Genomic DNA, 15,966 nt, shown 5'->3' on the forward strand with positions numbered 1-15,966 from the left:
GGCAGGGGTAAGGAGAAGGGCCAAGGGGCCTAAGAAATGCTGAACAAAGTCCTTGTTTACTGTTTGATCATGTTTGATGCTTTAGCTAACACATAAATGAATGTTTAGTTAGCATTAACAAAGGTTATGTAATGCTTAATGGATGCGTTATTCATTGGTAGTTCATGTTAACTAATGCATTGATTAACGTTAACTAATGCACCCTCAATATGTAGTGTTACAGATTTTTTTTCTGTAAAAAAGGCCAACTTTAAGTAAGAATTTATTTAAAGTTTCTCTTTATCTGCACACACACTTGACTGTATTTGAGTTGTTGACATGACTTCTTTTTCACTGTCACACATGGCAAAAATGAATATAATTTGTATTGTCTTTAATTAATATGCAGTAAATGGTTAACATTTCTTCTTCTATTAACCTCTTGTTATAATAATTTTATTAGTTGAAGGACTCATTCGAGATCATGTGACTGAAGCCCCCTGTGAAACCCATGATGTGCCCCTATTAGATCTCAGAATGGTACATATTTCACATATTTTTATTGAAACACTATGATGTTATTAAGTTTTGACAATCCAGTTTAATGAAAGTGTCCAACAAGTCTGACAAGTCATTGGTAAAAGATTGGTCATAATTTCATCTAAACTAAATAGCACTCTATAAAGATAAGTGTTTTCCCAGAGATGGGTTGCAGCTGGAAGGGCATTCGCTGCATAAAAACTTGCTGGATAAGTTGGCGGTTTATTCCGCTGTGGCAAACCCCGGATTAATAAAAGGACTAAGCCGACAAGAAAATGAATGAATGAATGACAGATAAGTGTACAAATAATAAGATAAATCCCTCTCAGGCTATTTGTATATTATTGAGAGTCGCTTTTCTTTATTTTTACTACTGTATGTCATACCATATGATACATTTTACAGTACAGTTCAGTAAAAAGTAAACAAAAAATTATATTTTCTCCAACATCAAACTTAAAACTACATAAATATATCTATTTTACCCCCCAAATGCCAAAAACTTAAGCACTTTATGTTTAGAAATTGAACTGATGTCATAATTGAGAAAATTAAAATATTATTAACTAAACAAAACCAAATATATTAAGCAAAAACAGTTTTATTGAAACTGGGTAATGCATTAAAATAATATAAGAAAAAGAAAAAATACAAGACAAGACAAAGTGATAACCACAGTTAGACTACATGGCAGAGAGCAAAGAAAAAAGAAAAGAAAATGGCAAATTATTTTCTTTGTGCAATAGATTCAACATATTTTTTTCCTGCATAGAATCATGCATTTACAGTTTAAAGTAGAATTTTGCAGTACAGTATAACATGACTGTATGAAAATCTCTTTCTTCTGTAGTTCCTGCATAGTGAAGATCACGTTCTGGTTGATGTTCACAGATGTCCAGTCCCAGTGTGTGCATTATTAGGTTTATTTATACACTGTACTCCATCCTGTTAAATAAAAACAGAAGAAAATCTGTGTGTTTGCACTTGATATGCCAATATACAGTGCTTAGCATATACTATTACACCCCACGCAAATCTATCTTTTAAATTAATATTTTTAATAGGATGCTTTACAATATATATCAGTTTGGTCAGTACTGAAGCCAAATCTAGTCTAACAAAGTAACGTACTATAACACTCCATAAACTCGTACACCCATATTTATCTGTTTGAGAAAAATATTAAATTCAGTCTAAGAAACCACAATATATCAAATTTAGTTGAAATTTTGTAGTTTGTAATTTTTATTTTTATTTGTTATCTTTCTAATTCTAAAGATGTTTAGTGACAAAAATATTATTTTATAATTGTTTTTTATTTTTATAAAATCTATTTTGGTCAAATGCACCAGAATTTATTACCTATATTGACTAAAAAAATGTATAAGAACATTCATTTTCAGAAGTGGGTTTACTCATTTATGCTGAGCTCTGTACGATTGTTTGGATAAACCTATAAGAGGTTTTTGTATTTTATTAAATTACAACGGTTCCATATTACAGTATCTGTAAGTTCTCACCTCTTCTAGACGTTTTATTCTTTCACTGAGCCACGGAGCTGTCAGATCTATGCAGTACATCCTGTTCATGTCATCAACGAAACTGTAAAGATTAAATAAAAATACATTTACAAATACGTCTACTGCTCTTTGACCAGGAGTTATTAAGCAGTGTAGATGCCCTTTGGTTTCCATGAACGAGACAGAGAGTTTCTGACGGGTGCTTGATTCTTTATTATGCTCAAGACGAGAGCCATTAAACTTTCGTTGCGTAGCACCGTGAAACTACACAAAGAAACAACAAAAAATCAATAAAAACAACTTGTATACAGAATAATACGACAAATAAAGATATAATGTACAGAGCGACATATGAAAGTGAAACAATGAAGTATATAACGACAGTTTGAAACAACTAATAAGAAGGCAGAGCTCACGATTAACATATACATACAAATGAACTCATGTGACTTAAATATTAACTTCACATACCTCGCTCCGCTTTCCCAAAGGGTTCTATTAAATAAATTGTGCAGGATTAAGCCTCCTTTTTTCCATAAATCGCACAGCAACGTGTCTTCTCTTCGCTCCTGCTAGCCTGATTAACCTATTAGTCACCTAGGCTACCGAAACACGTGACATGCTCTGATGCTCTAAAATTATTTAAAGGCATATAATGATTTAGTGGTCACTTACACTCCCACCAATCATTTTATGATGAATTGAAAGAACAAACTGAAATTAATCAGAACATGATTTTGAACTATAACATGACCACTTTACTTTTCATGACTATCAAGTATTTCAGAAATAATTATTTGGTCTGATGAGAGTGTATCATCCCAGTTACTAACAGTCAGTCTTCTTCAAGAAGTACAACTAATTTCTGAATCGGTCTTTCAATGATTGAGAGCTTGGGGGTCTGATTACGTTTGTTAGTGAGCTTTCGTTCTGCTACTCGTACCTTTACTCGTCTCACAAATCCATCACTCTCTTTGACAGTTTCAACCACTCTGCCCAACTGCCATTGACTTCTTGGGAGCATATCCTCTTTGATTATTACAACATCATTTACTCTGAGGTTTCTGCGAGGAGTGTGCCACTTTTGGCGTGTTGAAATGTTAAGCAAGTATTCCTTCTTCCAGCGACTCCAAAATTGCTCAACCAAGTATTGGACTCTTCGCCATCTTTTTGTAGCGTACATGTCTTCTTTAACAAATTTTCCTGGAGGTGGAAGTGCAACATCAGACTTCATAAGTATTAGGTGGTTTGGAGTTAGAGGCTCTAGTGAATTTGGATCATTAATGCCATCTACTGTAAGCGGGCGACTGTTAACTATGGCCATTGCCTCATAGAACAATGTTCTAAGTGAAGCATCGTCAAGTCTACCAGGACACAGTGCAATTGTGGCATTAAGTACACTGCGCACAGTTCGTATTTGTCGTTCCCAGACACCTCCAGTGTGACTTGCAGAAGGAGCATTAAAGGCAAACTCACATTGTTTCTCTGCGAGAAAGACTTCCAGAGTTTTGATGTCGACTTGTTTCAGGCAATCTTTGAATTCGTTCCTGGCCCCGACAAAGTTTGTACCTTGATCACAATAAAGTTTGCAAACTGCTCCTCTGAGGCTTATAAAGCATCTCAATGCATTGATGAAGGCATCTGTGGACAAATCTTCAATCATTTCAATATGAACTGCGCGAGATGACAGACAAGTGAAAATTAGACCGTATCGCTTGTATTCTTTGCGAGCTCTCTTCACGACAAATGGCCCAAAACAGTCCATGCCACAAAATGTAAAGGGAGCAGATACTTCGACACGCTCCTTGGGAAGTTCGGCCATTCGTTGTTCTTCTGTCGGTCGTCTAAGTCTTCGACACTGCACACACTTGTGTATCAGCTTAGCAACTGATTTGCTACCTCCAATGACCCAGAATCCATTCATTCTAAGCTGCATTTGAGTTTGAGTTCGACCCTGATGGCAAATTTTGGCATGATAATGTGACAGAATTAGCTTGGTGATGTAACTATCCCTTGGTAGAATCACAGGATGTTTGAGGTCTTGACTGAGTGATGACTTCTTCAATCTTCCCCCTACCCGAAGAAGACCTTTGTCCAAAACAGGATCCAGTTGATACAACGCACTAGAATTTGGAAGAGCAATCCCATTTTCAATCATTCTCATTTCTTTGGAAAATGCTTCCTGCTGCATGAGCTTGATCACCACTTCAGCAGCTCTCTGACGCTCCTCAACAGTTATATGGTCAGTGGAGCATTTCTGTTTCAATCCAAGTCTTTTTATCCTTGCCACAACCTTCAGAAGCATTGACCAGCAAGAAAATCGTCTGAAACGACTTAAAATGTCGGAACTGTCACTAACTGTGGTCACAAATGTTTGGACTGGTTTAACTTCGGGGTCACCAACAAGCAAATTGGCAGAGGTATGTGGTGTTGGATTCACTTCTTGTTCCCACAGAAATTTGGGACCCCTTAACCAGGTTGAAGTAGCACTGTCAGAGGCATGAAACCCTCGAGAAGCATGATCAGCCGGGTTCTCTAAGGTATTAATATAGTACCACAGGCTTGGATCTGTAATGTCCCTTATGAGTTGGACACGGTTAGCAACGAATACATGAAACCGTCTTGCTTCGTTATTAATATAAGCCAAAACAACCTGTGAATCTGTCCAAAAGAATTCTCTGTCAATCTTCATTTCAAGCTCTGTCTTTAGCATGACACTTATCTTTGCAGATAGAACAGCCGCCGCAAGTTCCAGTCTTGGTATACTTGTGACTTTTGTAGGTGCGACTCTAGCCTTTGCCATTACCAAACTGCAGTGCACTTTACCTTTGTCATTTTTGAAACGAAGATAAGAGCAAGCTCCATATCCAATGTTGCTCGCATCGGAGAAGTGGTGCAGCTCCGTTTCAATGATCTCATTGAAGGTGTCAGGGTGATAACATCTTGGTATGACAACTTCTTTAAGCCTTTGAAGTCCACCTTTCCAATCCTCCCACCGTGAATACATGTCTTCTGGTAGCTGATCATCCCATCCAATGTTTTTCCGACATAGTTCCTGCAGAATGCACTTTCCCTGAAGAATAAATGGTGCCACAAACCCAATTGGGTCGAACAGGGAACTAATGACAGACAAGATTCCACGGCGGGTCGATGGCTGATCTTTATAGTTGATGTTGAATTGAAAATTGTCATCCCTTGTTGACCACTGAACACCAAGTACACGTCCTGTTGGTGTTGCTTCAGGGTTTAAATTGAGAGGTTTAGAGACAATATCCCTTTCAGATGGGTCTATGCAGCAGAGAACATCTTCCTTATTGGAGTTGAATTTATGAAGCCGTAAACCTCCTTGTTTACAGAGTGCTTGAGCATCAGTAATTAGTTCCTTGGCTTCATCAATTGAACGAACACTGGCTAGCCCATCGTCTACATAGAAGTTTCTTTTAACAAACTCTGAAGCTGTTGGGTGTTTAACTTCGTACTGCTGTGCCAGGTACTTCAAACCGAAATTGGCACACCCAGGAGACGATGTAGCGCCAAAGAGATGGACTGTCATGCGATAGTCTTGAGGCTCTTTCTCCCAGTCTCCATCCTCCCACCATAAGAACCTCAGATAATTACGTTCGTCTGGAGGAACAAGGAACTGGTGAAACATCTTTTCTATATCACAGGTGACTGCGACTAGCTCCTTTCTGAAGCGGCAGAGTACTCCAACTAATGAATTTATTAGATCAGGCCCAGTCAACAGAGTGTCGTTTAGAGATATACCACTAAACTTAGCTGAACAGTCGAACACAACCCTCAGCTTACCTGGTTTCTGAGGGTGGTATACTCCGTGGTGTGGAATATACCATACAGTCTCTCCTTCTGATATCTCAGGGGCTAGTTCAGCATCACCTTTGTCAACGACTTCCTTCATGAAGACTTTGTAGTCATCCGAATATTGCTTGTTAGATTTGAGCTTTTTCTTCAATTGCTGCAGCCGGGCAACTGCCAGCCTTCTATTATTTGGCAGTGATGGTTGGCTGATACTCTTGAAAGGGAGGGGAAGTTCATAATGTCCATTATCCTTCTGTTTGATGTTGGTACTGAGATGTTGAATGAAACGAACATCCTCTTGAGACACACTTTTATCCTCATAACCTTTCTCATTAAAATCTGACTCAAGAATTTTCAAGACATCATTGGGTGATGGAACAAATATCTCCTTGACTGCAACTCTGTGGACAAAGCTCTGATTTCCCTGCCTGTCTAGGTGTGGATTAGAGAGACCTATAATGCTCCAACCAAGTTCAGTTCTTTGTGCGAATGGTTCATTTTCATGACCAATTATGACTTCAAGGGGAGCTAGAGCTGAAGGGCAGTCATATCCGATTAATAATCCGACTTCGCAGTTCTGCAGTGGTGGCAATTGATTGGCCAGATGTTTTAGGTGAGGCCACTCCAATGCTGTGCTCTTCGTTGGGATATAGGACTTATCAACAGGAATGAAGTCTCTTGTATATGCTTGCCGTAACTGAATGGAGTTTGCTGCTTGGAGTCCTCTAACTTGCAGACCGCAAACCCTGTTACTTGCCGTTATAGTATCCACAGCTGTCATAGTGCTTAATCTAAGTTGAACTTGTTGCTTGACTGCATTTAGATCATCAAGAAGATCTTCCAAAATGAATGTTGAGTCACTCTGCGTGTCCAGTAGCGCATAAGTGAGTACTTCCCTTTGAGGCTCTTCCACTGTTGAAATAAGGACTGGCACAATACTGGAAGTAGCAGAAGAGCTTTGTGTGAGTGCATGGGCCATAACTTTCTGAACTTCCTGACTTGCTTGTACTTCTGTTGAAGTTTTATTTAATGGTTTTGGAGACACCATATGTCTTTCTTCATGTAAGCATGTGGGGTGATTGCGGCCACATGTTCCACACTTATGTCGTCTTCTGCATTTTTTTACAATGTGCCCTTTCCTGAGACACCCATAACAGAGCTGATTTTCTTGAATGAAGTTCTTCTTGTCTTCAATGGTTTTTTCTCCAAATGCAGAACATTGGACAATGCTGTGGTTTTCATCTTTACAGACAATGCATGATACTTTTGACTTTACGCTAGATGTATTAAGCCCTTTAGAACTGAACTCTTTCACGTCAGTCTTTGTACTGAGCGCCTTAGCTCGCTTGGGGAACTTTTCATCTGAATTTTTCATATTCATGAATGGGGAAGTAATGGGGTTACAAGCTATTCTAGTTTCCTTTTGCAAGAACTCTGTAAAACACTTGAAACTTGGATAGTCCCCTGATGCATCTAATTCTTCCGTCACAATTCGATTCCATTTGTGTACAACCCATTCAGGAAGTTTCTTTAGTAGCTTGTAGTTTTCTTCACAGTCATTTAGAATAGATAATCCCTTAATGTGTGGCATTGCCTCAGCACATCCTTGCAGGAAATCTGTGAAGTCTCGCAGTGCAAGTGGGTCATTTATCCCAATTTTGGGCCACCTCATCAGCTTGTCTCTAAAGGCTTTTTGTAGTATGAATGAATTCCCATATCTATCTTGCAGGACCTTCCATGCTCCATGGTATGCATCCTCTGAATTTCTATAGAAATATCCCTCCACAGCCTTACGAGCTTCTCCAACAAGGTACTTTTTAAGATAGAACATCTTCTCACCAGGTGGGAGGGGCTTTCTTTCTATAAGAGCTATGAAGGACATCTTCCAATCTATGAATTTCAATGGATCACCAGCGAAGATCATGGGTTCAGGCACAGGCAGTCGATGTGTGCTTAGTGAGTCTGCTATTGCTTGAGCTAAAGAAACATTATTCTGAGATGGCTGGGCTTCATGCTCTGCCTTGAATGTTTGCTGAGGCAAGAACAATTCAGCTTCTGGGTTTAACTGAAATCTGTGAATGCTAGAATCTATTTCTTTATCATTAAATTGACTGATCCCTTCAAGATCATTGTACACTTTCACACGAGCTGCTGCTACTTTTACTTCCTTGTCTACTTGCAACTGATGCAGCCGTTTTCTTTCTTCTTCAAGCTTAAGCTGCATTTCTACCTCCCTTTGCTTTATTTCTGCTAGCATTTTAGCTTCAGAAAGCTTCCATTCACTCTCCATTTTATTAAGTTTTGCTTGTTGATCATGGATTTCCTGCATAGCTTTAGCTTGCTCTTGTTTTGCTGCAAGTTCAGCTTCTGCTTCAGCTCGCTTACTTGATATCTTGGAAGAGGTCTTTGACTGATTACCTGATCCTAGCGATGACTCTGACATAACTGTGTTTGTTTTTGTGCATCCAAAGATTGATCCATATTCATCTTTATTTAAGACTTGTCTCACTCTTTCCTTCACAAGCTCTTCATTGTAATCTTCACCTATTGTCTCCAGCCGCTTACTCACAAGATCAATAATTTCAGCAGTCAGTGCAGCACAAGCATCCATACGATTGACAATGTCTGGAGATGTAGCATGGTTACGCAATATTGGCTCATAATGCTGATGGACTAGATTACATTGATTTTGAATGTCTTGCTGAATTTGTTCTAGATTCTCACGTGAACAGAACATTTTTAGTGTTGATCTGCAATCTTTTGCAGTCTCTTTCCAACTGTTATAAGCTTTATGGAAAGCTTTCTCTTGTCGCTTGGCTTCCTGTTCACGCATTTCCAGACCCCTTTCTGTGAAGCTTCTTTCACGTGTGCTTGATCTGACCTGCTGCACAACTGGGTTGCTTATTTCTACTGTTGGGAGTGACATTTCATCTGCTTGTTTGACTGCATGCGCTTCTTCATGTGTACTATGTGTATCTTCCATAGCCTCTTCAGCGTGTACAGCTTCCATAATTAAAGAGGAACTTAAGCAGTGAATAATAACACTCTCACCAGACCTCTAGCACGTAAGCACCCAAATAAATTAGCAAACAAGATCAATATAAATGCAAACAGCAGTATATGACATCCAAAATATTAGCTTGTAACAGGAATAACAAGGAAATGTCAGTTTTCAAATAAGTACAGCTAACATTAACACTGATTGTAATTTTTCTAATGCTAAATAAAATAAATTAAGTTCTTTTTTTTCCTTCTCTTAAATTCTACTCAAATAATGTAATTCAAATCTTAAACTATGAAGTAAATGTTCTTTATAACATTATTTATTTCCTTTTATTTAAAGTCCTTTTTAAATGTAACCCTTTTAACTCAAATGTCCATAAATTATTTGCTTTTCCTTTAAAGCATTAAAATTACTAAGTTCAAGATGACTTGATGCTGCTTACGTAAGAATATGTTGTTCTTAAACTCTCTTGCCACTCAAAGTCTCCCACTGTATCTGCAACAGTGAATGACAGCACGCGCGCCACCTCCGACTAGTATGGGTAACTGCAGCCTCCGATCAGCCTGTGCGATGACGTCACGACCCTGCCAGCTGCCAGCCTGCGTCTCGATGAAACAGATGCGTGGTTCCTTTAAGCGCCGAGTTTCACTGTAGATGCCCTTTGGTTTCCATGAACGAGACAGAGAGTTTCTGACGGGTGCTTGATTCTTTATTATGCTCAAGACGAGAGCCATTAAACTTTCGTTGCGTAGCACCGTGAAACTACACAAAGAAACAACAAAAAATCAATAAAAACAACTTGTATACAGAATAATACGACAAATAAAGATATAATGTACAGAGCGACATATGAAAGTGAAACAATGAAGTATATAACGACAGTTTGAAACAACTAATAAGAAGGCAGAGCTCACGATTAACATATACATACAAATGAACTCATGTGACTTAAATATTAACTTCACATACCTCGCTCCGCTTTCCCAAAGGGTTCTATTAAATAAATTGTGCAGGATTAAGCCTCCTTTTTTCCATAAATCGCACAGCAACGTGTCTTCTCTTCGCTCCTGCTAGCCTGATTAACCTATTAGTCACCTAGGCTACCGAAACACGTGACATGCTCTGATGCTCTAAAATTATTTAAAGGCATATAATGATTTAGTGGTCACTTACAAGCAGATTACATTTTTGAAAGCTTTTGGACTGACTTACAGCACACACTTAAGACAGTCACTTGTTTCTTGAAGGAAGTAACAACTATTTATTTTGATCTGTGGTTCATTTGTTGTAAGTGTCTTGCAGCAAACTGGTTCTTTAGGGTCCGAATCAGTGGCTGCAAATCAGACAAAAAAAGATACCTCCAGAAATAAAATACTTACTAATTTTAGCTTGATTTGAGGACTTCAGCTGTATAAGCACTAAAGGCCCATTCACATCAAGGCAGATCAGGATAAAGATACAGTCCGAAAAATCATTTAAATGATGAGCTCACATCAAAACTCTAATAATAGCAGCAAAAGAAGCTACAGTATCTACATTGTAAGTAAATCAAAATGTGGATCCACATTGTCTTAAGACACAAATATGTGTTGTCCACTTCCAAATGTTGACTACTATATTGCAATTAAATCACTGTGAGAACACTTTAATTCTACATTGTTAACAATTGTAGTCAATATCACAGAATTGAACTGTAATATGAACTGTATTTTACTGCAGGACAGTTATGAAGTATTTTATTGTGTTTTAAATTGCATTGTAAAAACGACAGGATATTTCACAGTAAAGATATACAATACTATAATACATATACAGTCAGATAAATGGTGCTGTAAATGTAAATGCAGTATATTTACTGTAATTGATTTACAGTAAATTACTAGCAAACTGCTGCCAGTATGCTAGATTCTATAGGAAAATGTTTACAGTGTTTACTGATGAATAATAAACATTGCAAGTTTAAGGTTTTAGAAGGCTAAAAAAACTGCAGCATAAGTTTATAATAAACAGAACAATATGTAATTCACTGATTTCAGAATTAATATAGTCATATATTATTATACTTACCATCCTGGGTGAGAACAGGGTGCGCAACCTGCAAAAGATGATCTATAAAAAAATAATAAAATGTGAAAATACTTAAAGTGAGATCAATTTGCTTGAATATTAAAGTGACATTCAATCATTAGGTCAATGTTTCTTAACCCACTGGCAAATTAATTTATGGAGTAGAACATAAACCTTTTTTTCTAAAATGATAACAAATACAATATATATATATATATATATATATATATATATATATATATATATATATATATATATATATATATATATATATATATATATATATTTGCATGCAGTAAAGTATACTCACCTCCTGATGTAAAAGCACACAGGAGCAAAAGCAAAGCGGACGAAATCATCATTTGATAAGAAGCTGAGAACAGACGCATGATTGCTGAATGATTTCACGAATGATCTTCTGCTTCTGATCCACTCTTGCTATTTATTTGACCAGAAGGAGGAAGGGTTGTCTTTTTTCGTAATTCACAAGAAACATGTGAATGGAAAAACATGGATGATCATTCCGGGTAGTCCTTACTCCATAGTGAAATAGCCAAATGTACATTTTTGTGATGTGACAAATCTAGAATTTGCAATCATAATCATGTGTAGGGATTCTGAAATGTGTCTTCGGACAAGCCTCAAACTGGAATGTGGAAAGGAATGTAAAATAATGGGACTGAACTAGGGGCCTGCATTGACAGCAATATTTGATTGGTGAATATGTGTGGGCTGCGGGAGCATAACTGACGGTGTCCACATGACTTCTACCAAATGATTAAATTACATAAGCTTAAAGACATCAGCAATACAATAAATAGGGTGACATTTGTGTTTGCTAAGCTCAACACAAATGTTGTGGTTGTGTTAACTGTGTTTTAGGTTATCCCATACGAAGGTTTTTTTTTTGGTTGATGGCAAAATGTGTGTTTTATGTGATAACATCTAAAGAAGAACAAAGTTAAACGAGAATCAAAAATGCATGTGATATTAGGATTGTTTTGAGGAAATTTAAATACATTTTTTTCTAAATGTATTTGCATTTAGTCAGATGTATAAAAAACAAACAGTTTTCCATTAACAAGAAACCTAAAAAATACATGTGCACAGCATAAAGTTGACATTTATTAATTTAAAAAAAGGCTTTCATCTATAGACTAGAATGAATGGAGATAAAAGAAGCACATAAGCAACCCATCAGTGGACAGAGATACAATAATAGGCACTATTTCAATGACTTAATACAAGATTAAGGCAATAAATCTGATAAGAAACATGTTATAAATAAGTCAGATTTGAGAGGAATTTTAAAGGTCTGAAGTGTGGAAATAATCCAGAGACTTTGTAGTTCATTCCGAAATGTGGCAGCAAAGGCACAGAAAGCCCTACCACCCACACCAGTTAGCCAGAATTTGGTTACTGAAAGCAAATTCTCAGAGCTTGATAGGAAGAAATGTGCTAAACTATCATGGGTATAAAAATTAAACTCTTAAACTGAATACAGTAATGGGGAGTTACTGTAAATCAAGATTTTTGCTTGTAAAATTGCTGCAAAGATGGAGTAATATTCGCTGTTTAGTTAATGTAAGTTCATGAGCAGCTAAATGTTTACAGTACCTTTGAAATATAAAAAAGGTTGTGACCTGCCAATATTGTCGAGTTTGACTTCTTGTCTTATGTATCTGAGGTTTAAATAAATACTTTTTTCGTTTGCAACCAAATTAACAGTTAATATTACAATATTACAAAGGTAAAAAAACATGATTGGATTTTGATTTGATTGATTTGGGATTTAAAATGTAGATTATACAGTAGTTCAACAAAACTATATGTAAAATAGAAGAGGGATGAACTATAGCTCATCTATCATAATGGAGTAGTCAGTTTGGGAAGAGACTTGAGATTTAGAAACACCTGCTAACAACATATGAAGTTAAGTTTCCAACAATGAAGATAAATCACTCTCATGCTATTTGTGTATTATTATAAGTTGTTTTTCTTTATTTTCGCTATGTCAAGTCAAAGGACAACTTTTACAGTACAGTTTAGTAAAAAGTAAACCAAAAAGCTTTTCTCAAATCTATTATATCCCAGCACAGAATTGTGTGTTTACAGTTTAAGGCAGGAATATGTTGTAAAGTAACACTACTGGATGAAAATCTCTTTCTGGTGTAGTTCCAGCATAGTGAAGATCAAGGTCTGAGTGAAGTTCTCCGATGTCCAGTCCTAATGTGCTTTTGTTTTTATACACTTTACCCCATTCTGTTGAATGAAAACAGAAGACAAACTGTGGCTTTGCGCTTGATATGCCAATATACAGTGCTTAGCATATATGAGTACACCCCACACAAATCTATCTTTTAAATGAATATTTTTTAACTTGACGCTTTACAATATATATTTGTGCATATACAAGAGTTTGGTCAGTACTGAAGCCAAATCTGGAGCTAGTCCAACAAAATAACTTACAATAACTGTCCAAAACTAGTACACCCACATTTATATGTTTTGGAAAATTATTAGATCAAATAAAAACAGCAAAAATCGAGAAAAAAACAAACAATTTATGAAATTAAAATGTTGTAGTCTGTATTTTTTATTTATTTAAATGTATTATCTTTCTATTCTTACAGATGTTTGGTGAAAAAAATAAAAAATAAAAAAATAAATAAATAATAATAAATTATATATATATATATATATATATATATATATATATATATATATATATATATATATATATATAAATATATATATATATATAAATATATATATATATATATATATATATATATATATATATATATATATATATATATATATATACAGTTGAAGTCAGAATTATTAGCCCCCCTGAATTATTAGAGTTTATTTATTCCCCAATTTCTGTTTAATGAAGAGAAGATTTTTTTCAACACATTTCTGAACAAAATAGTTTTAATAGCTCATTTCTAATAACTTATTTTATCTTTGCCATATTGACAGTAAATAATATCTGACTAGATATTTTTCGAGACTGCTTAAAGCAACATTTAAAGGCTTAACTAGGTTAATTAGGTTAACTATGCAGGTTAGGGTAATTAGGCAAATTATTGTATAACAATGGTTTGTTCTGTAGACCATCTGAAAAATAATTAGCCTAAAGGGGCAAATAACTTGTCCTTAAAATGGTGTTTAAAAAATTAATAACTGCTTTTATTCTAGCCAAAATAAAACAAATAAGACTTTCTCCAGAGAAAAATGATCAGAGATACTGTGAAAATTTCCTTGCTCTGTTAAACATAATTTGGGAAATATTAAAAAAATTAAAACAAATTCAAAGGCAGGCTAATAATTCTGACTTCAACTGTATATAACCTATTTTGTTCAAAAGCACCATAATATGTTACCTGTATTTATCGAGAAATAGATAAAAATATTAATTTTCAAATTGGGGTGTACTCATTTATGCTTGCATAAACCATAAATACATTTTTCTATTCTATCAAATTATAATGGTTCCATATCACTTATTTTATCCACAGTTTAAAAAAATTGTAATCTGTTTATTCTCACCTCTTCTAGACGCTTTATTCTTGCCTCAAGCCATGGAGCTGTCGGATCTATGCAGTGCATCTTGTTCTTTACATCAATGAACCTGTAAAGATGAAATAAAAATACATTTACAAATACATCAACAACTCTTTGACCAGGAGTTATTAAGCAAGTGACTTTTTAAAGTATTTAGACTGACTTACAGCACAGACTTAAGACACTTGCTTATTTCTTGAAGGAAGTAACAGCTATTTATTTTGATCTGTGGTTCATTTGTCGTAGATGTCTTGCAGCAAACTGTATCTTTGCGGTCGAAACGAGAAGCTGCAAATCAGACAGAAAAGAAACCTCCAGAAATAAAAGACTTTGCCATGATTTCAGGACTTCTGCTGTATAAACACTAAAGGCCCATTCACATCAAGGCAGATCAGGATGAAGATACAGTTAAAAAAATATTTTAAATAATGAGCTCACATCAAAACTCTTACAATAGCAGCACAGAGAAACTACAGTAGTCTACATTTAAAGATTCAAATATGTTTTAGGAAAACTTTTATGAAAGGTTTTTTGATCCACTTCAAATGTTGACTATTGTATAGCAATTGAATGCCTGTCAGAACAGTTACATTCTAATGAATAACAAAAACATTGATAGTTTAAAGTTTTAAAGGGATAAAAAAAACTGCATCACAAGTAATTAATAAACAGAACAATATGTAATTTACTGATTTAAACATCAATATATTCATATATTATACTTACAATCCCTGGTGGGAACAGGGTACGCAACCTGCAAAAGATGATCTATAAAAATAATAAAATGTGAAAAACCTAAAAGTGAGATCAATTTGCTTAAATATTAAAATGACATTAAATCATTAGGTCAATAAAACATAGATTTTTTTTTTAAAAGGATAAAAAATAAACATTTGTTTTTGCATGCAGTAAAGTATACTCACCTCCTGATGTAAAAGCACACAGGAGAAAAAGCAAAGCGGACAAAATGATCATTTGATGAAAAGCTGAGGACAGACGCATGATTGCTGAATGATTTCACAGATGATCTCCTGCTTCTGATCCACTCTTGCTATTTATTTGCTCAGAAGAAGGAAGTATTGTCTTTCTTCATACTTCACAAGAATTAAGTGAAAGCAAAAATATGGATAATCATTCCGGGAAGTTTCATAATCTTTGCTTCGAAACCCACTGGCGTTCCTTATTGAGAATCACACTTGTGGTCTTAAAAATAGACGAATGCCTGTAAAGTACCCTCTGTTTTGTTTTAGTAAAATCAGTCAAGTTTTTGTTTCATACATTTTTCCTGTATTATTTAGAATTTGGAGAGGGTTTGTGGTAATAATTATTGTTTATGCAGTAATTAACATTCACTTTCTCCCATTTTGTCATTTTTATTGTCTATTATTTTTATTAATTTTGCAGTATTCCCTGTTAAAATAGAGACTGTGCCATTCAAAATCAAAAGGCAGATTAGCATCATCTAGTTAT

General features: G+C 35.5%; 1 protein-coding gene and 2 long non-coding RNA genes across 4 annotated transcripts; all 3 read right to left on the reverse strand.

Annotated features, from left to right (window-relative positions):
• Positions 1-2,228: 2,228 nt before the first annotated feature.
• Positions 2,229-2,598, reverse strand: LOC108182577 (uncharacterized). The gene is made up of 2 exons (XR_001797855.4): positions 2,511-2,598; positions 2,229-2,303 (listed from the first exon to the last, which is right to left on the reverse strand). It is a non-coding gene; the product is annotated as an uncharacterized lncRNA (long non-coding RNA).
• Positions 2,599-9,546: 6,948 nt separating this feature from the next.
• LOC141380699 (uncharacterized) lies at positions 9,547-9,945 on the reverse strand. Its single transcript, XR_012399375.1, has 2 exons — positions 9,829-9,945; positions 9,547-9,621 (listed from the first exon to the last, which is right to left on the reverse strand). It is a non-coding gene; the product is annotated as an uncharacterized lncRNA (long non-coding RNA).
• A 1,890-nt stretch (positions 9,946-11,835) lies between these two features.
• ccl34b.8 (chemokine (C-C motif) ligand 34b, duplicate 8) lies at positions 11,836-15,542 on the reverse strand. 2 transcript variants are annotated; one of them, XM_073939963.1, is made up of 5 exons: positions 15,420-15,532; positions 15,223-15,264; positions 14,664-14,784; positions 14,482-14,563; positions 11,836-13,188 (listed from the first exon to the last, which is right to left on the reverse strand). In XM_073939963.1, the coding sequence occupies exons 1-5, from the start codon at positions 15,496-15,498 to the stop codon at positions 13,153-13,155; spliced, it is 360 nt and encodes a 119-aa protein (XP_073796064.1). In that variant the 5' UTR covers positions 15,499-15,532; the 3' UTR covers positions 11,836-13,152.
• Positions 15,543-15,966: the final 424 nt, after the last annotated feature.

This window comes from Danio rerio, chromosome 24 (assembly GCF_049306965.1).
Source record: "Danio rerio strain Tuebingen ecotype United States chromosome 24, GRCz12tu, whole genome shotgun sequence".
In the NCBI taxonomy this organism is placed as follows: Eukaryota; Metazoa; Chordata; class Actinopteri; order Cypriniformes; family Danionidae; genus Danio; species Danio rerio.